Source organism: Paramormyrops kingsleyae, chromosome 1, assembly GCF_048594095.1.
Source record: "Paramormyrops kingsleyae isolate MSU_618 chromosome 1, PKINGS_0.4, whole genome shotgun sequence".
Taxonomy (NCBI): Eukaryota; Metazoa; Chordata; class Actinopteri; order Osteoglossiformes; family Mormyridae; genus Paramormyrops; species Paramormyrops kingsleyae.
In genome coordinates, this window is record NC_132797.1 from 70380370 (window position 1) to 70406300 (window position 25931).

The 25931-nt window shown below is 45.6% G+C and overlaps 1 protein-coding gene across 13 annotated transcripts in view; it reads left to right on the forward strand.

Moving 5' to 3' along the window:
- Nucleotides 1-25619, forward strand: part of lmo7a (LIM domain 7a) — a 46026-nt gene extending 20407 nt beyond the window's left edge. For 3 of the 13 annotated variants that reach the window (XM_072697716.1, XM_072697717.1, XM_072697741.1), the window contains 30 exons: nucleotides 978-1008; nucleotides 1706-1819; nucleotides 2822-3017; nucleotides 3862-4111; nucleotides 4386-4658; nucleotides 5011-5307; nucleotides 5612-5773; nucleotides 6149-6868; nucleotides 8263-8292; nucleotides 9269-9383; nucleotides 10139-10281; nucleotides 10759-11272; nucleotides 11625-11882; nucleotides 12352-12466; nucleotides 13565-13726; nucleotides 14634-14812; nucleotides 15489-15552; nucleotides 15888-15947; nucleotides 16090-16131; nucleotides 17316-17341; nucleotides 17554-17661; nucleotides 18322-18411; nucleotides 19515-19870; nucleotides 20100-20156; nucleotides 20894-20949; nucleotides 22309-22516; nucleotides 23061-23324; nucleotides 23835-23943; nucleotides 24691-24793; nucleotides 25002-25619. In XM_072697716.1, the coding sequence (XP_072553817.1) occupies nucleotides 978-1008; nucleotides 1706-1819; nucleotides 2822-3017; nucleotides 3862-4111; nucleotides 4386-4658; nucleotides 5011-5307; nucleotides 5612-5773; nucleotides 6149-6868; nucleotides 8263-8292; nucleotides 9269-9383; nucleotides 10139-10281; nucleotides 10759-11272; nucleotides 11625-11882; nucleotides 12352-12466; nucleotides 13565-13726; nucleotides 14634-14812; nucleotides 15489-15552; nucleotides 15888-15947; nucleotides 16090-16131; nucleotides 17316-17341; nucleotides 17554-17661; nucleotides 18322-18411; nucleotides 19515-19870; nucleotides 20100-20156; nucleotides 20894-20949; nucleotides 22309-22516; nucleotides 23061-23324; nucleotides 23835-23943; nucleotides 24691-24793; nucleotides 25002-25024 (5125 nt within the window). In that variant the 3' untranslated portion in view covers nucleotides 25025-25619. The remainder of the gene's footprint in view (nucleotides 1-977; nucleotides 1009-1705; nucleotides 1820-2821; nucleotides 3018-3861; nucleotides 4112-4385; nucleotides 4659-5010; nucleotides 5308-5611; nucleotides 5774-6148; nucleotides 6869-8262; nucleotides 8293-9268; nucleotides 9384-10138; nucleotides 10282-10758; nucleotides 11273-11624; nucleotides 11883-12351; nucleotides 12467-13564; nucleotides 13727-14633; nucleotides 14813-15488; nucleotides 15553-15887; nucleotides 15948-16089; nucleotides 16132-17315; nucleotides 17342-17553; nucleotides 17662-18321; nucleotides 18412-19514; nucleotides 19871-20099; nucleotides 20157-20893; nucleotides 20950-22308; nucleotides 22517-23060; nucleotides 23325-23834; nucleotides 23944-24690; nucleotides 24794-25001) is intronic. The other 10 variants (XM_072697719.1, XM_072697736.1, XM_072697727.1 and 7 more) reach the window with 10 other exon arrangements.
- The last annotated feature ends 312 nt before the right edge of the window (nucleotides 25620-25931 follow it).

Sequence of the window (25931 nt, forward strand, 5' to 3'; positions counted from 1 at the left end):
AAACCCATCTGTGGGTCAGAGGCAAAACTGAAACTCAGGTGTCAGAAGAGAATGTTCTCCTTATCCCTGGCAGGTGCTGCCGTCTTTGGCACGGAATACCACTCCGAGCACGGAACGTAGGAGGGGGTGGCAAGGAGGCACCCGAGTTCACTGGGGTAGAACCACGTGACACCATTTCCCAAACCCCACTGCTGTCGTTCTCCTCGAGACAATGCGTTGCGTAGAGATGGACGGTGGAATCTTTGGGCCCCCTTGGGTCTCACATTCTTCACAGTTGTGAGGACGGGCGCATGCCCATTGAGTTTGGGCACATAGTGTTTGCAGGTAGCCAGGCTAGCAGGCTAACAGCGGCACAGTCGATTGCGAACACCATCTTTTGGCACCGTTCCACCCGGCGTTACTGAGGGACAGTCCTTAAGCTACTGCAGAAAATTCCTACCTTCAGTTGTTACTGGATAGCGTGGCGTTTAGTAGCTGTTTTGTGAGGTTTAGCGTAAATTTTATACTTTTTAAGCTTATTGACAGTTATCTAACCTGACCCTGTGACTGAGCAAAAAGTATGCACAAATTAGTTAAATGGTTTTTAGTTTTGTGGCAAGTACATCATAAGAGTGAAATTTTCTCATCAAAACCTTTTCTTTTTGTATATGGCAAACTCTCTTCCACAGGCTCATTACCTTGGTCCTTGTTCATTATGCACCTCGTTAGGTCACCGTCATTATAGGGTCCTGCCAGCAGGGGGCAGTCCCTGTAACTGCACGCTCTCCTTTGAGGGGACAGACATGGTCAGTGTGTGAAGCTTCACAGCAGGGCTGTTTGTGCTGGGATGTTGTGTGGGGGGGGGGGGGGGGGTCAGGCAGCAGTGGCTGTACTTTTTACTTTCTAGTGCAGTCGGTATAGAGCACGGGGTCGGACATTTGGTTATTGTCTTTTTCCCACTTTGGACAATCTAACCACTTGTATCTTTTCCCTTTCAGAAAGGAGGAAACTAAGAGACGGCTCACAAATGTAAGTGGTCAATCCAAAACGATCTAAAACAGCCTCATTGCATGCCTTTCCAAAATACAGTGTAGTGCTTTTCTACTGATCCTTCAGGCCCATGATATTGGTACAAAGCTTTTGAGAAATGTGTTTTTGTGGCAAAAGTCGGTTTACATCCAATGTTTACATCCAGTGCTTGTACAGTAGGAGGCGAGGGGTGATACTGTAGCATAGCAGTGTCCCAAAATGAGCTAGATGTGGATCTTTCCCCTCTTTCGCTATGGTTTTTGGCTTTCAGCAGTATACTGTTTTGTGTGTGGTCAGCATGCTGCATAGAGGTGGGGGGTTTTCTGGATAAACCTATTAAAGAACACAAAGGCCTGTTGCATGTGAACTGAGACCCCCGTGTCACAGCGTTGGCTACACTATCGCCCCGCAGACCTTTGCTGGAAAACCATTCATAGCTGTCCAGATATAAAACGGCTAAATATACAGTGTCACACGCAAATGTGCGTCTCCCTGCTGGGCTTGAGTGAGCCAGAATCTGGTGATGCATGTGCAGATGAGGTTGTTGGATATCGCTGATATTTTATTCGGTCTTGTAGTCCAGCGCAGGCAAAGGCCATCGTAAATGTACTGAGAAATGCGTGCCGGCAAGCTGAATTTGCACCTACCGCGTCGTAAAACACAATGGAAAAAACAAGTCGTGTTCCTTTTCTTGTAGGTTTTAATCACCATTTACTGGTTGGGAAGAAAAGCACAAGCTGACCCCTTCTATAATGGACCTCACCTGAACCTGAAAGCCTTTGAGGGATTGTTGGGCATTGCATTGTCTAAGGTAATATTTTTTGAAACTGCTCTTTGACGATATTGATATTGATACACAAGTCCTCAGAGTAGTCTAGTCTTTTTTTTTTCTGAGTTTCAGTTCACATTCCGATAGATTCTATTCTTCGTTACACACTTCTGTTAAGAACAATGTTTATCTTCTACCTGGCTTATAAAAATGAACGAGCACTGTGTTGCAATGAATTTTCCACACAGGTATTTCAATGGCGTTATCTTTACATTTCAGATCACATTTTATACTGAAAAGCTTTGGATTCTGCATACTTGGGGAATTAACAGACTTTGGCTTTAGGTTCTATTTTTACCGTAAAATGAAGTTCTGTGAGCTGTGCTGGATTCTCTTGTCTTGTTGGGGAGTTAAGACTATAGAACCGTACATTCCTCTCGGAATGTTTCTAGCTAAAGCAAATAGTTAAACATCTTACATGAAAATGAATGATATGGCAGGAAATACGGTAAAATATGTAACAACCCTAGTCCCCTAGGTGGGTATATTACTAGCTGTTCTGTTTATGCAAAGAACCGGATCACTTTACTTTTTTAGGCATTATGAAATTAATTACTTAAGAACTAGTGTAATTAATAATTGATAGTGGAAGTATAGCTCAGCAGAACTCTCATCCTTTAATATGTTTGACCTAAATTAGAGAAGGTAAACAAGTTTATATTACGTGTTTATTATAAATATCTACATGCACAAAAAGTTAACCACTATTTGTTGTTGCCCCTTTTTGGCTTTTGTGTGAAAATGTTTGTCCTTTGTATTTTAAGCTGGACCACAAATATTTCTACTCAACTTTTTTTTTTTTTTAATGATTTCTTACATGTACTGAAAACCGATACATGATGTGTGCGATATTCGGTAGTTCGGCTTCAGCGCTGAAGGAACAATAGTTTAATCTGGAGTATATCTGACCAGATCGGGGCAAAGAGTGAACCGCACCTCTTTTGAAAGGCCTTCACAAATACGAGGTTGAATGTCACGTTCCAGGCACTCGAGGATTCCGCAGGGCAGAAAGGCAGCATCCGGGACAGCGGCTTCGGCGACGGCTGGTACGTGGAGAAAGACGAGCTCTTCTCCTTGCCGTCTGGTTACAGGAGGGAAGATTCCCTGGATAGCCTGGACTCCGTGGAGTCCAGACCTCTGAGCATCTTGTCTGACGCCACTCTCAAAGGCAGCAGCGAAGGTATGGGGACTCCCCAATGGACATTATTCCCCTTTAGCAGTGGGGGGTGGTGGTGTTGGTGTGTTTTTTTTTACTTTTATTTTTTGTAAAATCAGTAGAGAACTGACATAGGAGGGCATATTAATTAGTGTGTGCATGTATAAAATGATTATTCTTAAATGTGCCAACAGATATTGTTCCCTCTTCATGCCATTTGATTTTTACATTACCACATAATATTGAAAGTAGTACTCCCCCTAGTGGCTAGTTGCTGCTTTTAGCAAAAGCATCAAACAAAGTAGAACTCTTGCTGCTGGAATTCCTTGGTGATAAACTTGCAAACTTGAGTAATAAACCACTCGATGCCCCGTAATACTACTATTGTAGAATTATTTTGTTTTAGTTTGAAACCAGAATGAGTTTTGTTTGAACTTTTGAAGTTAAGGATGTGAAGTTTTTCAGAAACTTGAGTTTTTGAAGTATTATCTTTTTAGACTTTCCATGCAAATCAGATCAGGAATGTCTCTGATTTTAAATTTCAAATTCATTATCTTGCGATCCAGAGAGCCAGTTATGCTATGCTAAATTACCACAATGGCTCGACCTTTGCAAATGGGGATTCTTACGTTTTGATAAGACTGAAAAATTTGCTGTGAGCTGGTATGAACTTTTCCCTCCTCGTGAATCTATGTGAGAAATTCCTCCTCACTTTCATACCATAGTGCTAATGACTACTCACTGGCTCGCCATACTTTTAATCATTGTTTATGTGCTGTTCCAGCCAATGGTGGGGCGCGAATGTCCGCTCATCACCCCGCTTCTGCTCTCTGCCGACACCCCCCTCGCCCCCCCCCCACCCACTCAGGCTGCAGCAGCGACGTAGAGCCAGACCTTGGCTTCAGGATGGCTGACAGCAAGGAGACTCTCCAGTATCGCCGCTCTCTGGTTATTGAACCCAGGAGCACCACACAGTTCAATCAGTTCCTCCCCAGCAAGGACAAGCAGGCAGGTTATTTCCCAGCACCTCTGCGGAAGAAGCGGGCCGAACGGCACGAGGACAACAGGCGGAGCTGGGCCAGTCCGATGTACACCGAGGAGGATGGCACCTTCACTAGGTAATGAATCCCTTATCTTCTGTGTTACTTTTCCTGGAAGTAGCTTGGGAACATCTGTAGATGTAGTATAGGCAGTACATACTAGTGTGTGTGTCTTGAGGGAGAGCGTCTTCTTTCCACATCTGGAGAAAGGTTCTTTTGTTTGTAACGCACTCATATTGAGCTTGTGTTTTTGACCAGTTTATGCAGATGTTTGACAGTCCATTTGCTTCACCCACCGCTATTTGTTGGTTTTTTTTGTATGGGTATGACTGCTACTGCCGGCCATTCTCAGCAAGGATAGCTCTAGTACGGGTTCCGCCCACCAGAATGGGTATGCTTCGTTGGCCAGCCCAGTGGATTGGGCGTATGATAGCGAGAGCGACTCGGACGCTGGCCGGCCGGAGCCAGACGTGGTGCTGGATGACCTGGCCAGTCGGAGGTTCCGCAGCCCATCCCCTGTGTCTCCGGCCAACTATGCTGTGCCCATGAGTCCACGGCTGCTGGGCGCCTCGCCTCTCTTCTCCAGTGCTCCTAATACCCTGCAAAAGACCGTGGCCTTCCTCAGGTCAGAAACCTGCAAGAGAGCTGTGCTCGTTTTCACCTTGCTCCTACTAAGAGACTGCCATTCCTGTGACCTCTAACTCCCGTGCCGTCACTAACGGATTGGTTGAGTTGCTAACTTTCCCGTTCGGTGTTTCCAGTGCGCCAGCAGAGTGTTTTTGGATATTTTATTTTACTGACAGTTTTCCCTCCTCCTTATCCAATCTGTGGACCCTGAGCTTGTTCTCCACTAACCCCGGCATGCTGGCCTGGAGGCAGTGTGTACGGAAAGCGTGAGTGGGCCTGGCTGCCGTATATACTGTGTACCATGCAGAGGATAGCCTCCCCTTAGCTGACACGCTTGGCTGTGTCTCAAGCAGCGGCGCCTCTTCGTCGCCCCCACCTGGCAAGACACGGGCACATGTCGGTGACATCCCCTTCAGTGACTTGTACTATGACTCGGAAGATGAAGATGAGGATGAGATGGGCCATGCTGATCCCGTTCAGGATGACCTCTATACGCGCAAGATAGGCCTGCTGTTGCAATCCTCCGTCAATGAATCATACAATAAGTTCCTGCCCAAGTTCTGGACACCGGAGGAGGACGCACACGTGAGGAGAATCAAGCTGGGGTCACAGAGCCGTCCGTGGTACAGGAAGATGCAGGGATTCAGGTGTGTCTGGGGTTGTAGCCCTTCTGCCAATTTCCCCCTCACTTTGCTTAGTTCATTTTGTGTTTATACATTTTAATTGGTGGTAGTGGTATAGGGGGCATTGTGGGTACACTTTTCTATCAGTGTTTGTTGCATGGAATGGGGTTCTTTCATCTTGCAGTTTCCTAGTGCACCTTCTGTTTTGCTCTTTCATTTCCCGTTTTACTTTTGCATTGTGTTGGGCTGTATCTTCTCCACTGTGCTCTGGTGTGCTTCTGACTTTCTCTATCTCTCTCGTCTGCACCCTCCTTTCTTCTGGCTGTAGTAAAACGACGTCCAGTTCGTCGTCAGAGGATTCGGACTGTGATGTCAGTCCATGGCATGCAGCGCCCCCGTCTGACCGGCCGCAGTCTGACACGCCCCCCAGTCATCCACATGTTCTCGGAAGCTCTCCCCACCCTCACCTCCACCATCTCACGGCTGAAAGGTCACTGCATGATTGCCAAAGGAAAGACACTCACTCATAATAACAGTCACTGTCAATATAGCCTTTTCCTGGGTGATTTTCTGGAATTAAGTTTAATAGACAATTATGGTCGACTTAATGTCACGTAATTGTGTAGCTTTTCTGAAAGTTTGATTTTCCCCTATATCTCAGTACATAAGTATTAAAGGCACTGTGTGTGCTAGGCCAGAGTATTTTAAAAGTATTTTAAAGGTACAGTAAGAGTAATAAGACAGGAAGTACCTCCCCCTCCATCCACCCTCCACTTACCTCTGACTCTTGGCTTTGCTTTCGTATTTAGTTCTCCTAGATTTAAAACTTCTCCTTTCTGCTTCTCTCTTCTTGCCCACAATGCAGTTCTCACACGCTACCTCACATAGTCTCACAGCCCCCCACAAGCCACACGGCCCCCCCTCAGACAGGCTCTCCCAGGCCAGACCCCTCCTGCAGCCCCCGGCTAGTTAAATGTACGAAGGGCCCCACCCTGGAGACCCTCTACCCCTCTGAGGCTTATGGTGCTGTGGCAGACGACCTCCCAGATTGGGAGAACGATGACATGTTCGCCCGTCGCACCAATAACTTCCTCAAGGGGACCAGCCTAGCGAGTCGGAAGTTTCAGAGCAGAATGAGTGTTGGCTCCCCCTCATGGCCAGAAGTCGCCATAGTCACCCAGCCCCGGAGAGGTGCATCTGTGACCCCAGACATAGAACGGGATGACCTGGTCTTCCGCAAATTAAACCTCCACAAGGCAGAGCACCCTCAATCTGGTACCCCTGACTCCTTCCATGCCTTGCCCCTCCCAAAGCCCCATGAGCTGCCGGGCAAGCTTCAGTCACGTCTCCTCTGCATCCCCTGCCCCCCCGAATCCAAGGATGAGGCCCAGGGCAGCCAGGAAGAGCAGGTGCTCGCCGAGAGCGACGACATGCTCTTCAGGAGGCTGGCAGCCGGGAACCCATCCACCACCTGTCGAGCGACTCCTGTCGCGCCTCTGACCTGCAGCGACAAGGACCTGGACAAGTGGCTGGCCATCCGAGAGGCCAGCCGCCTGCGCTATAAGAAGAAGCTGATGGTGGAGAGGTTAGGCTTTTGCAACCCTAAGGAATGACTGCCACCACCCCCCCACTCACTCAGCATCACCATCATGCATCCATCCCTTTTTGTGCTTATTGTCAGAGAGCCCTAACCTCGGTCGTTCTAAGCTTTTCCGGCTCGCATGTGAATGTTTAAAATGGAATGGCGTTACACACTACATTTGGGGACTGTTGAGGGCAAAGCTGCTTAATTGATGACTCCTCCAAAGCAACGAAGTGTTTAGATCATGCCTTGCGTCTTAAGGGTGACATCAACCAAAGGCGGTTCAGTACTGAAATGCTTACTAGTACTTAAATGTATTCTGATCTTACTATACGATATACATATGAAGCCCTAGCCCCATTCATGAGTGGGGGGAAATGGGTTGCAATTCTGTTGATGAATATCAGGGTATTAATATTTATTAAAATTAGGAACCAAATGCTTCTATCCTGCAATTACTGGCATGGCCAAAGAAGAGAAATGCAGGTTACTGCATCTGGTGTTTTTGTGGCATTGTACAAGGTTGACATTTGTCTGACTGTACTTATGACCAATAAAGACAACGCAGTGTGAAGCATGTGTAATTGGTGCATTATGGGACCCTCGCTTTCAAATCACTGACGAAGGGGAAGGGGGTATGCTCTTGGGCCAGCTTAAAGACTTCGCACGGAGCTAATGGCTGCAATGAACGGAGAAACGAGGAGTGTTTTGACCATTGTGTAAGATCCAAATATAAGACGAGGAGGTAACACGTTTGCACTGAGATGGTGCGAATTAGCGTTGGCTAATGCTGCTCTTCTGCTGAAATTTCTCATCCCTGTATTACCACATCAACCAGACTGTGTGTCTAGGACCAATTTGAACTCATTCAAACAGTGCTTTTAAAATATAATTTTTTCCCCTAATGCACTACAGAGAAGCATCTTTTAAAAAAAAAAAAAAAAAAAAAAAAACACTGAAAATGTCTACTGTAAATGCTTAATTTTAGATGTAGACACACAACCAAGTCCTTTTACTTTTATGTGGGAAATTACCTAAGCATTTCCAATGATGTCATCTTCCTTGCCGGCCTGTCTCCATCTAAAAAAAGTGAGTTGTTAAATATATAGTGTCTGTGGTTTTTTTTGCCCACCTTGGAGACTGACTCCATTGTGTTACACGCAAATTCTGTCCCTCGTGATTCAAAGCAAAGCGGAAAAGGGAAAAGCCATGTTTGTGTTTTTCCTGGACTGATCTTAGACTTTTTTTGTGTAGTATTAACAGTCATAAGACTGCCTTGACTGTGTCATGCACGTGTGTGTGTGTGTGTGTGTGTGTGTGTGTGTGTGACCAGTGATGAAACTGGGTGACTGGTGCTCTGGTGTGACCCAGTCTGTGGTTCTCTCTTGGTCTCCTAGACTGCTCCAAAAGGGCTCTGGTTTTAATGGGTGAGTCAGTTGCTGCATTGAGGCATGCCTCGCCTGTGCTCCCATAATGCTTTGTGCTCATCCCCCACCATTGATGTTACTCTGCATGTTGCTAAGTTTGCATTGTGCTGCTTTGAATCCTATTCCATACATTTATATTGTGGTGGGATTTTATGTCTATTAATAACAGGCGGATAAGTCAAAATCATTGTCATTGAAGTGTGATTGGTGTTCTTGTGCTTTTGAGAGCTTTGGATTGTGATAATTCCTCTTTGTATCTATAATAAGTAAGTTGGCTGTATAAAGATTCAGTGTCAAGGGCAGGATTGCTTGAAAACTGTTTCATACCTGCTTAGTATCATACTGCTGTTTAACTTGTCATGTGCACGTGCTTGCAAATTGCCTGTTATGTGACAATTTCCTTTATTCTGAGGCTCTTGAGTCTCAGGGTTCATATTCTTGTGCATTTGCTGTTATCAAGATGGAAATTTCGTTTCGTCAGTGCCTTTTGAATCCCGTGCTCTGCTCGTCCAATCTTTTCGTATGCCCAAAGGAATCCTGTTTGTGGGAGAGGAGGGGCTGTGGTGAGGGGGGGGGGGGGGAATATCTCCGGAATGATTACACTAGAAATTCTTCTTTGTAGGTGATGAAATTGTAGGTAAATTAGAAATGCCTCAATACTGGCAAGTATCAAGAATGTGATTGTGTGACTGCAGAGGTAATTTTGAAAAGCTTATGTAAGTGTTTGAGGGCTGCTCGATGAAAATTTATCACGCTGGTAGAGTTGCCTTGTCAGGGTTTTTGTGTAACATTCTCTCTCTGTCCCAAAGAATCTCATATCCTCCAGTACTTAGTTAAATTGTCGATAGTTTAGCATGGTCAGGTCCTTGTGGAAGGACTATAGCTCCTGCTTTTCTCCCTAAACAAGCAAGGAGAAAGCGAGAGAGAAGGCTGTGCGCATTAGCTTTGACGTCCTGTTGTTCCGTGGCCAAAACAGGAGCAAATCTGTGAGCGAGATCCCAGAAGAGCCGACGGTGCTGCGGCAGGTCCACTACGAAGATCTGCAGAAGATCCGAGCCCAGGTGAAGGAGTGTGAGGACAAGTGGCAGGAAGTGAGTATGCGTGCTGTCAGGGGCACTCTGCCACAGGGGGAGGGTGGGGGGCCGTGGGGTGGGGGATGATCTCAGAACTTCAGGCAGAACAGGGTGCTGTACAGAAACGAACATCAGCCTGTAAAAAGATTAAACTGTAAAAAAACTAAATTCCAAATTCCTCCAGAACTCTGTAAATAGAATAGCTTTATATAGATAGATATATAATTTTTGAACGTTTTTTTTTTACTTTTTCTCTTCTCTCCTTTTTGGTATTGCTTTTTTAGTGCCGCAAAGTCAAAAAAGCCGGTTATTTTTGGGTAACGTCCAAAACCTGTCTGTGTTTGCTCACAGAAAGGAGGTTCTTTGTTTGCCTGATGGCAATGCAAAGAGCTAAAGATAAACGGCCACTGGAGATACTGACCCCCAGTGTGTCCTCTGTGAATGAGTCGCCGGCACAGCCGTATTCCTCATGCTTCTCCTCTGCCGAGACTTAGCTTGGCTCTCGGTGTTCAGTGATGTGGAGCAGCCAGATATGTGTTAGTGTGGATCTCCGTGTGCTCAGCCGTCCTGCTACATGTAGGTCACGCCGATGGCCCGATGCACGTGGGACGGCAGGCGGGTGGAGTTAGACGCAGAAGTAGGCCACCTGAAAATGTAGCACTCTCTCCTTTGCCACCTCCCACTCACTCTCCACCCCACCCTGTGGCCACATGTCTCTCCCCATGGAAGGGTGAGCTCTCCCGCAGTCTCTCACCCACCCCTCTTCTGGCCAGGACCTGACCAAGTGGAAGAACCGGCGCAGGAGTATAAACTTCGACATCGTGAAGAAAAAGGAGGAGCGTGAGCAGATAGAGCAAATTGATAGTGGGAGAAGCACCAGGGGGTACAAGACCTTCAGGGAGATGCAGGAGGACAGGTATGGGAGTATGGCGACTGAGACCCGGCGACTGAAACCCGGAGACGGTCCTCATTGGGTCCGAAACGGCAGCTTTGCAGTTCTCTGCTGAAATGATTTGCGTATCTCTCTGCCCTGGTTTGGGAATCAGTTTCAAGATGTAAATTTTGTCAGCCGACGTGTATAAATATTCCCAAAAGCTTGTTATCTAGTGGCAACTGACTGTAATGTAGCATTGTGCGGATTAGCTAATCTACTGGGCTCCAATTTGAATAGGTGAAGGTCTGCACGTCAGATTGATATACCACTGAGGATTTTTATTGCTGATTTTCTTGCTAGGTGTTTTACATCGTGTGGTAGTTGCATCGTGTGGATGTGGTCATACAGCGAAGAGGGCTGCCTCTTTCTGAGTGTATGTTTATCCTCTGGGATAGTGTAATAGTGTAAGCCAATAGCGTCTCACTCGTCATTGGCACCTCTCTTCCTTTCTCCTGGCAGGGAAAGCGGAGAGCAGGTCGCACCCAGCATAGAGGCAGGTAGCCTATATTCAGCCTCGGAAAGAAAACCCCCAACCAGGAGCCTGCCGGGGCAGAGCAGTGCTAGCGATACCCTCTGCGCACCAGCTGACAGAGCCACCGTCCCACCTACAGTCCCCTCACAAGAGAAGAACCGGCAGGTTCACTCGTTATTTCCTGACGGTCCAGCCGACGTCAGTCAGGATATCCCAGGTCATACCAACCCGATCCGACCTGCTCTCTGCAACCAGGCCGGTATACCGCAGGAGAGCTCTGCCGTCTCATCCAACAGCAAGCCTGAAGAGCTTCAGCCCTACAGCTCCGGCCCTTTGTACACCAGCCATTCAATGGATACAAAACCTGGGATGGCTCGAGTTTCCATGTCCCTGCCCAGGAGTTACCGTCGGTCAGACAGCTCGCGCCTCACCTCTGTGGTCACGCCCCGACCTTTCGGGACCCAGTCCACCAAGGTCTCCTCCCTGCCACGGACCTTCATCGTGAGTCACTCTACCTTTCTTACTGTGTGTTCTTTTCTTTCCTTCTTTCCCCCGTGATCTGGAAAGCAATCACTAAGGGGCAAAAGGACGGGGACGACGATGTGTGCGCTGTTCTCCTGGGGAAGCCTTATGTTACCTGTTGCTACCAGATCTCTTTACAGTTCTGCTGAATAATGAAAAGACCTTAAGCTTAATCTCTTCTACTTGCTTTGCAATGAAAAACATCTTTAAAAACTATTTTAAAGCAAATGTACAAAAAAAAATGTGCAATTCAACAATCGATGGTAAGCCTGCGAGTCGTGTAGTTTATGAAATAATCAGTTAAATAGTAGTAGATGATTGTTTCTTCCAGATGGAGGACTCGCACAAGCGCTTCAACGGTGAGATGGAGAGACACAAACCCTCCGTTCCCAGCCGCTACAGCCAGTTCATAACATCTGAAGACGAAACTCGCTCGCAGTCCAGCTCCGTGCAGAGTAGCAATGAAGATGAGGATGAGGAAGAGCGCCAGGTGGACCAGAGGAACTCCTCTTCTGCGCCCCAAACAGGTCGGAATGCCCTGCAGCCAGATTCGACGCCCAAGCTGAACTCTGAGAGTAATGCTGTACAGGTGAGATTTCCCACAATTCCACTTCACACTCAGCACGCATTTTAACTAATTTATGCTCAGAAATGCATTATTCAGCATTCCTGCTGTTTGAGAACAGTCTGGTTTAGCACAAACAAATGGATTAGGTTTATCATATATAAAAAATTCTAGGCATTAAATCCAGTCGAGCCTGCTTTATTTAATGTGCTGGGTTGTCAGGCTGTCTGAAGGCTTAACCAGTCGTTCAATCTGAAACAGAATTCAATTTCCTCTGGATTGCAGACAGCTATTTGCAGTGGTCTTTGCATAGTACCTTTTCATGTAACTTAATCTACTATTGCTAAGTGTGCCTCTTCTCACTGGGAGCAGTGCATGGGCGGGTGTTTGCACTAATCTCACCGTAGCTGGTTCCGCGCGCGAGGCCCGGGGGATCGGTTTCCCGTGGAAATGCGTGACACTGGATCCGCAGGTGTCGCCTTCTGTGTTTCAGGAGCATTACAGCGACATGAGAGTCAGCCTGAACCAGAAACCCAACAGCAGTCAGGACTTCGGCTTCCAGACCGACTGGGATTCTACCGGAGCCCACGTCAAGTCCATTCGGCAAGGTAAAGCGAACTCTGCTTTTCCCAAACTGGGCCAATTAAGTTAAAACATCGTCTGGCACAGGCAGGAAAGGGAGATGCTAAGACCATACATGTATACAGTTCTCTACTAGTTTATTTCTGCTAGACAGTATAATGGGTTTTTTTGACAGCCCTAGATCCATGAGAATGTGATAAAATGTTTCAGAACTGTATGTGCATAAGTTGAGTCTACAGAGTATTGTTAGACAAAAACATCACAAATCATCAATTTATTCAATCATGCTGTGCATCCTTAATTTGACTTTCAAAACTCTGTGTTCTTGAGTGTCTGCGTAGAAGCTGAATTGGGAAAAGATTGCAGTCTGTCTGGCTTTTTTGCTGTTAGAATGGTGTTGTGACGTGTGCGGGGAGCAGTTGTTGTGCCTGTTTGGTGATACGGCCATGAATGATTCATTTAAAGAGAGGTTTTCCTTGCGCCTGGAGCTAACAAGCCGATTGTCTGGATTCTACTGAATGAATGTGACTTAATTACCACAGGGTTTGTAGGTAGAATGGGTTTCGTTTTGCTCTTTCTACAGTAGCATACAAAATGGGGGAGAATTTAGACGGTCTTCAGCCTGCCAGCTAGTGACTGATCATTTTCACAGCACATGCCAAGGTTATATAGGACGTATCTTTTCTAGGTCATATCTGTTCAGCACAATAGCTTTGGAGAGACATTGCTGGAACACATGCAGTTAAATGTTGGACACCTGCCTAGCGCTTAAAGTAATGTTTCTGGGTTGGATCTGAATTTGATGAGAATGTTGCTGTCAAACTCAAGTCTGTAAAGCATCTGTGAGCAATCTGTGGGAGGGGTTGGGGTTGAGTGGGTGGGACTGAGCCTTATTGACTGGAGCGATGGGTTCAATAGTGGGAGGGGCCTAGCTGAATGAGTGGAAGTGATTGGTGAGTGGGTGGGGTGGGTCTGAAGTGGGAGGGGCCTGAGTGAATGGGAGGTGTCAGAATTCATAAGTGGGTCAGGCCAGGCCGGGTGAATGGGGCCCGCTGCTCTGGATTAGTGGGGTCTGTGCTCTGGAGAAGCACCACGTTGAACGCCAGCTGGCGTTGTCATTGCAGGCAGCCCTTCAGAGCTTTGTCAGCTGCAGGTCGGCGATGAGATCCTGGCAGTAGGTGGCAGGCTTGTATCAAAGATGAGCTATGAAGAGTGGAAAGGCGGCTTGGACGCCGCGCTGCAGCAGGGCAGCCTTGTGATGGACGTCCGTCGTCATGGGAAGAACAGTAAGTTGGCCGGGCCTCCGGGCCTCACCCCTCTGCCTCTCCGCTCGGTAGCCCCCAGGTAAAGCTCCCACCCCATTAGGAAACTCGATCCATAGAGCCGCTCCCCCATGCTGTGACTACGGAGTTGTCTCCTTGGTGATCATCTAGCCGAAATGCATTTTGGGTCTTTGTGGCATCAGTAAACTTCGAGTAGCTCAGTGAATCTTGAACCACAGTTGCATCCTAAGGGCCTCTCACGATGTATTGGTTTTATGTTTTCCTTTCTAAAAGTTTTCCTACTCCATAAGCTGTTAAGGCCTGCCTGCCTTTTTATATAGGTGTTTGCCAGTTACTAATCCACTGTAACGTCAATCTCCTTTGATAAAGGCGATCCATGGCTTATAGCAGATATCGATTTTAGATGTACAACAGTCTGCATTTAAAGCAATTGCCAACAATCTTACAAATACAGCTGAACACCTAAATAAAATTTACCTGATGATGACTAATAGTGGAAATAGTTTAGCATACAGGAACTGGAAATGACACATTGAACAGAATCCATTCAAGACTGTAATCCTGTTAAAGCAGTTGTCCTAAGCTCAGTTGTAGACTGCATGACTGGGGAAGGTGGTCTGCCTGTTATGTCCACTCAAACGTCTCTAACAGCAGCTGCAATACATCTCTTTACCTACCCCTTGTGATGGGGTGGAGGAATGATGTTCTGAAATCTGGAGTGGGTGGAGTTTTCCTGTCAGTTCATGGTTTAGTGCATTGGGAACCAATGAAATCTTCACCAGAAATTGGGTTAACCTATTAATTGGTCATCGACAGACTCCTCCCACTGTGGATCTCACTAGCTGTCACTTCTATGGCAATGTGTCAAACGCTTTGCTAATGTTGTGTTTTCAATTGGACAACCATTCAGACTGGGACAAAGATCTACCTTCCCTACCATATAAAAGCCATAAAACCATCAATCTGACCAGTATGGATACAACGCTTGTAGGTGGCCCAGAAAAATATGTCAGCTCCAGCGGGAAGTTTGCTTCCATTCCACCAACGGAGACAGTAACCATCACAGAGGTCAGCAGCCGACCGGTCAAAGTGAGTATCCAGTACAAAGGGGAAATGTATGATGTGTTCCAGTTGCCTCGGAAGTCGGAGCTGCGAATGACGCCACACTCAAGTTATGTGTGTTTCAGTACAAGTCAGAAAGCCATTTTGCAGTATCAGTTCTAGCCAGGTTCATTGTTAGCGATGAGTTTATAACGCATAATTATATGGCATTTTGCACATACACCATAGCAACGTATGCATAGATGGAAGTTGGACAATACCGTGTGTGCAACCAATAGAATGACACACAAATAAGACGTAAGTGTTAATAAACAGTAAATGACTGTCGCTTACACTTCTGATGATGTAGGGTGCAGCCATCTTGGATTCTGAGGTCGGGATTGTAGAGGCTCCTCTGACTTTCCAGTTGGTAATTTGACTTCAGGGGGCATTCTAGTTAAAATGTCCACCTTTGAACTCTGAAATTCCGACTTCCCAGTTCAAATGGAGCGCACCATTATTTCCGTTCAGAGGCATGCTGTGTTAATGTAGTGAACCTTTCAGCAAAGGTCGATTTTAATGGAAGGATTTGTTCTGTATTTGTTCTGTTCTGAAATAGTATGTAATATTTTCCTTTCGAACATCAAAGCTTATAAAATATCAAAGGTAACTTGAAATATTGGGCTAAATAAAATGAATGTCTATGTATGGCTTCCCCCTGTAGGATCAGGCATCTAAAGGAATTAACGGTGGTTTCCGTGATGAACCAATGGCCATGAGAAACCAAGGTAAGGAGCATATGGGTCTGCTGTTTTAACTGGCATATATCCGTATGAAATGACATCGTGTCTTTTCTCTGTTTAATTATAACCTTGTCTAACACTGGCAAGTTTGTGATTTGAATCTGATCAGCACTTTGCTTTTGCATCATGTAATAAGAGAGTTTACCTGCAGGTGATGTAGCATATGTTGGAAGAAAGCTTCCACCACAGTGAATAAATCGTATTGGTCATTTCCAGTGCTCACTGCAACTGTAATCTAGGTTTTTATGTTGAATCAAGTGGAAGCTCCTTGTTGTCCACCTATATCTTACCTTTTCTATTCCCATGTTTTTCCTGTTTAGAATTTGAACCCATAGCTTTGCGAAACTTTAAACGGAGATCAGAGTTTTTTGAGCAACAAGGTAAACGCTTTGCAGATGGTTATTACTCGTCGCGAGCTTTGGGCTGAGGGGAGCTTTGGTCGCCGGGTGCTCTGATCCTAGGCCTTCATCTCTGCCATCCTCTCATGTAACTGCGTCATAACACCCCCTGTTCTTCCTTCAGCCTCTTCAGATTCTGCGTCCAGCTCGCTGGTCTACCTCTGTGGTAAATTGGAAGTTGTGTGTGCAGTGTGCCAATCTCCCCCCTTCACATTACTGACATTTAAACATCGGTTTCAGATGTAAATCCAGCTATGCATTTTAGGGCAGTGTTTGCCAATCCGGTGTTCTGGGATCCACAGACAGTCAATATTTTTGCTCCCACGTTTTGGACTATCTGGTAGGGAGCTTAGAGGGAGCAAAAACATAGACTGACTGTCGGATTGGCAAACACAGTTTTAGCTCTTTTTGAAGCATTATACAGTACAGCATTCAATGGTTACACTCTGCTGTATTTGCACCTCGTACTAAGCAGCTGTGTGTGGTACATAATGCACACCAATGAGGCTGTATGTATTAACTTGAGTTAGCAAGATATCTACTGTAACGAAGCACGTGCAGCGTAATGATGGTGGCTGCATTGCCTGAGATGGTGCCGGCATCACTGATCCAGGCACGTTTGCTGAAAAGTTGTTGGCTTCCGTGGAAGTGGACTGCTGCTCTTTGTGTAACAGTATGTAGTCATGCAGATGTCAAAGGCAATAGAGAAAGAACTAATACTCAGAAAACTGTACAGTGATGCCCAAAAGTAAATGCCATGAGCCAGCAGTGAAGTCGGTCAGTTTGATAAAACCGGGATTACTTTGTACCGTGACAGACGACGAAACTGGTCACCAATTGCCTGACATGTAGCCCTTGATAATTTCAGTTAGACTGAGTTGTTTCTAATTGAATCCAAAGATGTTGCTTTTTATTTAGTCATGTGGGGTGCGAATACTTACATTTGCGTTTTTTTTTTTTTATCAATCTCTTTCTGAAAAATTAAAGGGGAAAAACAAAAAACTCAAGTTAAACTTTTATCCCAGGGAATGACCCCCTTTCATAACCATTCTGAGTGGTGGCTTGTGGCTTGGTTTGGCGTCTGGATTTGCGAAGTGCTCTACATCTTGCATGCTCTGCCTGCTGTTATTGTGGTGATCATGTTCTCACTAATGGCCAGTGCTTCTGTGTGGAGACCAAATTTTGGGTACGATTTTTTATTTTTTTTTCACTAAGACGTTCATTGTCTTATGCAGCCAGTTCTAACATCTAGGTAACAAAAACATTGTGAAATCTGGATATATATTCGAACTTGAATTGTGTGATATTTCTCAGCAGTATTCCAATGAAAACCTGTCTGTTTCCCCACAGGTGGCTCAGACTCTGCAATATCTGATGTAAGTCCTTCATAATCTCTTAATTCTTGGATCATTAGTTTCTTATTGGTGATTTTTGAAGCAATGGATTCTAAAGACATGGGGTCAGAATTTGATTTGCGTGTTATGACGTCCAGCCATTGCAAACCATTACTTTTTGGTGAGTTTTTATTGGTGAATGCGAAGTGCTTGTCACAACTGGTGATTTTGTTGTTTGGTCTCTTCCCGCTCAGCTTCCGGTTCCTTCTATCAGCATGCCCTCCAACCGCTGGTCCTGGGACCCCGAGGAGGAGCGTCGCCGACAGGAGAAGTGGCAGAAGGAGCAGGAGCGACAGCTGCAGGTTCTCAAGGCAGCTCCTCAGTCTTTCTGCTATTGTACCAGTCTGAAGACGTCCCTCGTACCCTAAGTGGCGTCATGTTCACGTTCGCTTGAGAGTTTCCAGCAGTTCGGCTTCCCGGGAAATCTAGTTAAGGGTGGAATGGAGATTGTCAGTCCGCAAATTGAGTTTTGTCAGTTTAAATCTCAAAAGTGTGAAAAAAAATAAAAATAATAATAATAAAATTAAAAAAAAATGCTAAACAGTACCTATCGAACTTCGGTATTGTAATTCAGTTATCGGTCTTGATTTATTATGGATACCTGCTTTTCATTAGAATGAAAATCACAAGTGCTGCTCTGATGTGAATACGAGTGCCCCGTGTTTGATATTTCCGAACGAGGCTGCTTGAGGCGTGTAACCCATCCGGGGTGTGAAACACGATTCCTCTGCAGAGTTTGGCACCACATGCTGCCAGCAGAGGTGGAAAGTCCAGGTCCAGAAAGTACAAATCCAGCCCAAGGTTTCGTTTCGACCAATCACGGCCGATTGAGTACTCTGACTGTGACTCTGTATACGCAGCTGGTTGGTTAAAACACAACCTTGGTCTGGATTTGTACTTTCTGGACCTGAACTTTCCACCTTTGGCTGCCAGGGCTTTTATACCCACGCTGTTGTGTGCAGGAGAAATACAAACGGGACCAGGAGAGGCTGGAGGAAACGTGGCGCCGTGCCCAGCTGGATGCCATGAAGAATAACGCCATCCGTAATGAGGTGGGGGCCGCTGTCACGCTTCTATTGTCACCCCCTCATAGCTGCCACTTCATACTGCTCATATTTAGCTACTAGTTCCATGTTACTTTCCAGCAGTATAACACGGTTGTTTATGCAGAATATAGGGGTTCATCTTGATTTTGTTCTGCTGAGTTTCTAGAATTTCACTTTTCATCTTGATGATCCTGGGTGAGAGCGTCAGCCCATCTGATTTCTGTAACTTTATCCAAGCTGGACTAGTGAATCTCTTGAGCTTCTGCCAGACTGCACCAGACACCGTGGATGGGGGTGCAAGTCATCCGTCACACAAACAAGGACACGCGTGACTAATTTAGACACCTAAAGCCACATAAAGGCCATACCCAGAGGTGTAATGCCATATAAATATGGATTTATTTTTCTTTGTGCTAGTTTGATATGTACTCCTTAAATGAGGTATGGGTAATACTGTATGGCTGGTATGAATAGAGGCAGTAGAGACTGTGACATATCGTTTACGAATATTCTGCACATCTGTATTAATTTCATTGACAATCTCGTGTACTACAATTTTAATTAATATATTAATTTAAATATTGAGCTGCAATAAATGATTATAGTCCTTAGGGCAGGGGTCTCCAACTCCGGTCCTGGAGAACTACTAATCCAGTCGGTTTTCAATCTTACCCGGCTTCTGATGAGCCACAGCTGTTCTCAGGTAAATACCAGGAGCAGGTGTGGCTCATCAGAGGCCAAGTAGGATAGAAAACCTACTGGAGAGTTGGAGACTCCTGTCTTAGGGAGAACTATCGTTGTTGTTTAGTATCTGGGAACCGCACAGTGCAGCCCAGAACCAAAGCGACTGGCTGTCTGCGATGACTTTGTGGCACTAACTAGCTAACAGCTGTGGAACATTTTTGCATATTCATATATTCGTTCACTGTGCTGGACAGCAGTATCCTGATTTGATTTAGAACATGTTCTGATCACTTGCCAGTAAGTTGTTTTACTCATTCTGCTTTTGTGCCATAATACTTATTTATATTCTTATTAATACATATTTATCATCTCTCTCATCATCTCTGGAATGTTGTGTGGAGTCACTCTTTTGTTTCTCCTGATAGGAGCAGGTGATTTCTGAGGAGGAGGCCAGGAGCGTCGTGACTCTCTGCAGCCCCCTGGGTCCTCCAAGCGAGCACGTCCTCCCTCCTCTCGAGAAGGACGGGCAAGAGGCAGCAGGGCCCCAGGAGGACGAGGAGGAGGAGGAGAAGAGGCTTCAGAGGGAGGAACGTCAGCAAGAGGCGGCGTGGCTGCCGGAGCAGCAGAGGAAGCAAGAGAAGCAGCAGGAGGAGGAGGAGGAGAGACGTCAACAGGAGGAGGAGGAGCAGCAAAGACAACAGAAAGTCAACGAGTGGCCGAAGAACCAGGAGGTGGATGAGGAGCAGATCAAGGAGAGCAGGAGGCTACAGGAGGAGCAGTGGTAAGGCAGATAGATGGGGAGCACAGTCACTGCACAGTCACTGCAATCCATCCCATGAGGCTTTGCATACGACTGGGCACAATACTGCTTCCCCCAGAGAAAGCCCCGCCTCCGATTGTGCCCGCAGCTTTATGCGGTGGCTGACCGTCTGCCTGGCCTCCTTCCTGTCATGTCTGCCTGCTCTAAAGCGCTGCTTCCCTGTGCTGTTCTCTCTGCTGCTGTGACGCAGGTCAGGGCCTTCCTATGGGTTCACCAAAGTGCTTCCTGAGATTTCCATATCAGACAGGTCAGTAGGTGCTTGTCTGTCTCCATGTCCATAATCAGCTCCATCTCCAGTCAAACTTTTCTTCATACAGAGAAGCAATTTTCAGTGCTTTATAGCCCTGGTATTCCTCTTCTTGGCGCTTCACTTCGTGTGTTCTGTGCATTGCCAGCTGAGCCACTTAGTAATTTACGTTAAGTAATATTGTAAACAAAGCAGATCACATTAAATACACCCCTGCATCAAAGACTCAGTAATTTTTGAACTGGTTTAAACTTAATTTCATTTGGTTTGGAAATAACATGCATAAATATCAGGATTATTTTTTTTCCCCCCTTAAGCAGTTGCATTTTATTTCAGGTAATTCTCTAATTGCTTAAGATTTGGTCAACAAAATGCTGTTCCTTCCATTTGTTATTGGTATTGAACATTCAGAATGGCTGTAGAGTAGTCCTTGCCATTTGGTTTGGTGAAATATGAATAATGAGACTTTATTAATATCTCAGTGAATCACAATTAAGAGTACAGCTGCAGCTGAAGCCATCATTCACCGTGTAATAATGTGGCTTGTCAGGGGTGAAATGCTGATTTACAGCAGCATGAAAGCACATGAATAATTTTTCAGCCTTTCAGAACTGTAGACTAGGCCCTTTATTTCAATGCTATTGTCCATTTGATGCAAAGGTCTGCGTTCCTCCGCATATTTCTTCTTAACCGAATCCAGGTGCTTACTCATAATCCGTCGTTTTTCTGGTTTACAGGACAAAATCCAAATCCACTTCAGAGCTTGATGATGTGGACAAACCCAGGGCAAAAGGTGAGTTTTGCCGAACATCTACAAGTGGGCAAGTTAAATCCTAGGGCAGCGCGATTAATCGTTTTTTGATTCGCGACCTCGATTCGTATGCAGTGCATGATTCGTATGCAGTGCATGCTGTCTCATGTTTCGCTGAAACATTGGAAACAAAACTCAGAAAGCTTTGCCGTTTTAGGATTGTTCCTTTTGAAGATTATCGAATACTGTATATGTTAGTTTAGTTACCACTATTACTAGATGAGTTCTGCATGTTCCTTCCAAGCCAATTATAATGATTTTCATCTTTGCTGTTAAAATCACTCATAGATGGGTTTTGAGAAATACATTTACAATTTCTTTTTAACTATCACAAAAACTCATCACTATTTCAGATTTTTCTAATATGGTGCAGCCGTACTATTAAGAACGAAATACTAACTACGAGATCTAACAACATTCAACATGAGGTAGAGTGATAAGTGGCGGGCAGAGTGACAGAGAGGGTACAAATTTGAGAATACTGCAGCAGTTATACAGAATTAGCAAGCATTTGTCACACTGCTCTCTGCTAGACATAACTTGTAATCCACCAGATTTACATAAACTACACATACAAATATGAGCAGCAACACCACCTGCGTAGACTTTTTGCTCTGGTACTGATAACTTTAAAAATTTTGATGAAGTTTGAATATCAACCGGCAGATTGACTCATCGGACAGTTAATTACTGTAAGCCTCTAGGTGTGGAGCAAATCCAACATTATGCAATAGTATGCGTGGTACCTAATGACAGAGCGGGAAAACCGTTCAAACTAATATAGAGATGCGAAGGGTGGGCATGACACTCAACACTTTGCAAGGTCAGTCTCAGGCTCTGTCAAACTCAGGCTTTGCTGCACTATGAGTCACTCACTAATGCAGACGCTCCTCTACTTACTAATGAGTTGCGTTCCGAACGGCCGTTCATAACTGGAAATGTTCGTAAGTTGTTATTCAACATCATTTTAAGGGTATACGCAAGTACAAAGAACTAGGATGCTGGGAGTATGCACGCTACGCTACTGTACGGTGGGAGTAGCGGGCAGAAGTCGTATTAGGCGGAATTGGCGCGCAGGAAAAAAAACTTGTTTGTTTTGCAGACAGGAGCCCAATTAACACAATTTGGACTTACAGTCCTCTTCGTTCATATGTCTGAAAGTTCATAAGTAGAGGAGCGTCTGTACCATGTAATTAAGCAGCTGAAGATGGATGAATTACTACATATGTATGGTTTATCCAGCTATAAATGTCTAGTTTTGCCGAGTACCTCTGTTATCAGCAGTCGTCGTATGGTGGCACCGGCTGACGGTGACCGTTTGTTGCTGTCAATCGTTCCCAGTGGCGAGTGCCGGCATGGGTGAGACCCTCTGGAGCAGGGACAGCCAGAGGAGGAGGGGCCCGAGTTTGTCTCCGGCTGAGCAGGAACGCCAGCAGATCCTGCAGGAGATGAGAAAGAAGACCCAGCTACTGACGGACAGCAGCTGGATCCGCCAGCGCAGCACTAGCATTAACAAGGAGCCTGCGGCCCTCGTGGGGCCCATCCGGAGGTCAGGTCCCCCGGGGGCCGGTTCTCACTGACATCACGTGCTGTCATAGTTAGCATTTAGAGCATAGATCTATGGCTTTCTGATGTCTAGAATCAGCTGTGTAAGTCACCATGGAGGCATCTGCTAGGTGCAATCCTCATCCTGGAGTGTCGGTATCCAGCAGCTTTTCCATCCTACTTAGTGTCTGAGGAACCACACCTGATCTCAGAGAGATAGTAACTCACCAGGCAGGATAGAAAACCTGCTGCATACCGGCACTGCAGGATCAGGGTTGCCTACCCCTGTGCTAGGTGTAGTATAGTGAAATTGTACTGTCTTGTACCCAGTCTGTGACGTTAAACTTTGACTTCCATTGCAACAAAGCTCCAGTCATCGGTGTCTGAGTAAAGGTCTTCCAGAGTAGCAGGATCTTGAGCCTACAAATATTGGTTATACCAAAATGGATATTGGTAATAGTAACAAAATAGTAATAGTAACAAACCTGGACTGTTAGATCAGAGACTTTAAATCTGCTTGAATCGATTGTGCTTCTTCCTGTCTGTAGAGGGGAGTCTCTGGATAACCTCGATTCCGCTCGACCCTGGAGACCCTCTTCCTGGACGTCAGGACCAGCCAGCTACGGTCGGCCGCAGTCCTCCTTTTCCAGCTCCAGTTACAGCCGCTTCGGTGCCTCCACTCTGCCCACCTCGCTCTCCACCGGCTCCCTGAGGCAAAATCCCTGGCCTCCTGCCTCTTCCCCATCCCCACCTACAGGTGGCGCCAGCGATGAGTCACTTTATAAAAATCATCCCTCTTCACAGAAAAACAGGTATGAACACAGGCTTATCGACATACCGCCCCCAATGTATGTGTTTGCTCTACACTAGTATTTTATCACAGCCCAATGAGTTTTGCATATGCAACAAACTCTGCTTGTTAGGAGAGACTGGGGACAATTGTTGAACACTTTTAACATACTTCAGCAACTAACCCTTCCTATGCAGCTCGACGTCTTCTAGCTTAAGGCTCTAGGAAGTCCTGACACTCATGAAACACGTCATACTAAAAGTACGCAGATTAACAAGCGAAGGGATCCATCCATCTGTTCTGTACCTACATGTCCAATGCAGGGTCATGAGCCCATCCCATAATAGATACCAGATTCGATTCAGCAATTGTTCTTTCTCCTGCTTTTCTGTACCTGTAACTGGTTTTAATAGTGTCACTGTGTTGTTTGTGTAACCCCGGTCTGCATAAGGTGGGTTTCCTGACCTTTAGCAATTAATGGAATCCCTCCTCTTACTCTTGCGTCATGCTCTGCCTGTAATCTGTGACCCAGGTCAGTCAGTGGGAGGAAAATGTGTACGCTCTGTGACCTTCCACTGGGCAAAGGAGCCGCCATGGTCATCGAGTCCCTTGGGCTCTGTTATCATTTGAGTTGTTTCAAGGTGAGCGTGAGGTTCACGACCAGCTTGTTCGCAGTACTTACAAATTCTCCTCACCTTTCCCGCATTAACACTAACCTGATCTGTGCGCCGTCTTCTGAACCCAAGCAGCTCTGGAAGACGCTCAAGGAAACGTGGTCTCCGCAAGAACCTTTTACCCGTAAACTCAGACACATTATTATGGTATTTCAGGATGCATTGAGACCAGCGGAGCCACAGCTGATCGACAGGCCTGTCACCACCTACCGGTCTAATTTTAAACCTGTAGATGTCACTCAGTTCGAGATGAATGCCAGGGCTTTTAGCAGAACCACATGATTTATCACAAACTTTAAAGTTACATTCCATACCTTAAGCTTGACAGCTTCTGTGGAGTAGCAGATGAGTTTCCAAGGTCTTCATGAGTTGCCTGTAGTCTGTCGTTTTCACTTCCGAATGCATTAGTGCCAGAATCTTCTCCCCAGAATGATCTCTGCACTGGCTGTGCCGCCGTACCCTGCTTGTGCCCCATCTGGCTGTCCGTCACGGGGCTGCTGTCACTGCTGGGTTACCTTCACAGGGTGATACTGTTTTTCCATGTGGCTGTGAATCATGGTGGTGATCTTCTCCTGCACTGTCTAACCTCCCCGGCCTGTGGGCAGCCTGAATGCCCTCCTGCCTCCACACTGCTGCTGGTGTAGTACCTCCACAGGTTATTTTCTGGCGCAATTGGCATGGCATCAATCTTACCGTTATACCCCCCCACCCCAGTGCAACAGCTGCAAGTGTGACCTCGGCGGGTCCGAATCCGGAGCAGAGGTCCGAATACGGAATGGACAGCTCTACTGCAATGATTGCTACGTCAGATTCAAAAGTGAGTTTGTCTCTCATACAGACTTTTTTTTTTTTTTTGGTTTCGTTTAAGCTTTTGTGTCGGAGCTTAAACTTTAATTAGTTTTCTCCTCATAGGTGCTTGGTTATACCAAAATCTCAGCTGCCAAATGTGCTTTCTCTTATGGAGATCGGAAGCTGGACAATGCACTGTTTAAATCTATTTATCATCTTTTAAATTTCCTATTTAGCTGGACAACCCACCTCCATGTGACCTGACTACATTACAGCAGATTGAAGAGGAAACCGCTTAAGAAGAGATTTAAACGCGTTTCAATAAGCGCTTCAAATATTGCAATATGAGTTTACCTTATACTCATTCTACAGGCCCTGATTATATGATGGATGTATTGGTGTCTTGTTTGTAAGCCAAGTGGGAATATCAGAGATATGAGACTGTGGTGAATGTGTTGTACAGTGAATAACGGACGTGCATGTTCCTGTGTATATATAGGATGCTTTATTAGAAACATACAAGTTACATGTTCTGTCTATCGATAAGTGATTTCTGCTGGTTTGACTGATTTCAGAGTAGCACTGTTAAATTGTTTATATTAAAGTATTTGAAACTTGCTATTTTAGTGCTTCCTCTAGTCCCACAGTATTTTCTTCCTTTTGTTTCATCCTTCCAAGGTTTGTTTCATTAGACATGTATTTGTTTATGTGCCTTTTCTTTGTGACGGTGAAACACTACAGTAAAGCATTTACATTTAAAACCAGCATGGATGGTGACTTGCGTCATATATGGAGTTGAACACAAACTAATCTTGTTCGGTAATGTTTGTAAATAAAATGATCAGATCGCCGTTTCTGAAGGTTCTGAGTGTGTGGTTTTGGGGTGAATTTTGAGAATGAATTTTTTTTCTTCGCATTTTTCATTTGGTTATTGTAGCTGAAAACAAATGACCATTCTTATTTACAGTGTGGGCTTTAACTGCTTGTTTATGATGTAATTTGTTGACGTATACCAGTCAGCCTTAACATTAAATCCACTGACCGATAAAGTGAATAACATTGATTTTCTAGTTACAGTGGCACCTATGTAATTATATATTAGGCAAGTGAACTGTCAGTTCTTGAAGTTTATGTGTTGGAAACAGGAAAAACAGACAAACGTAAGG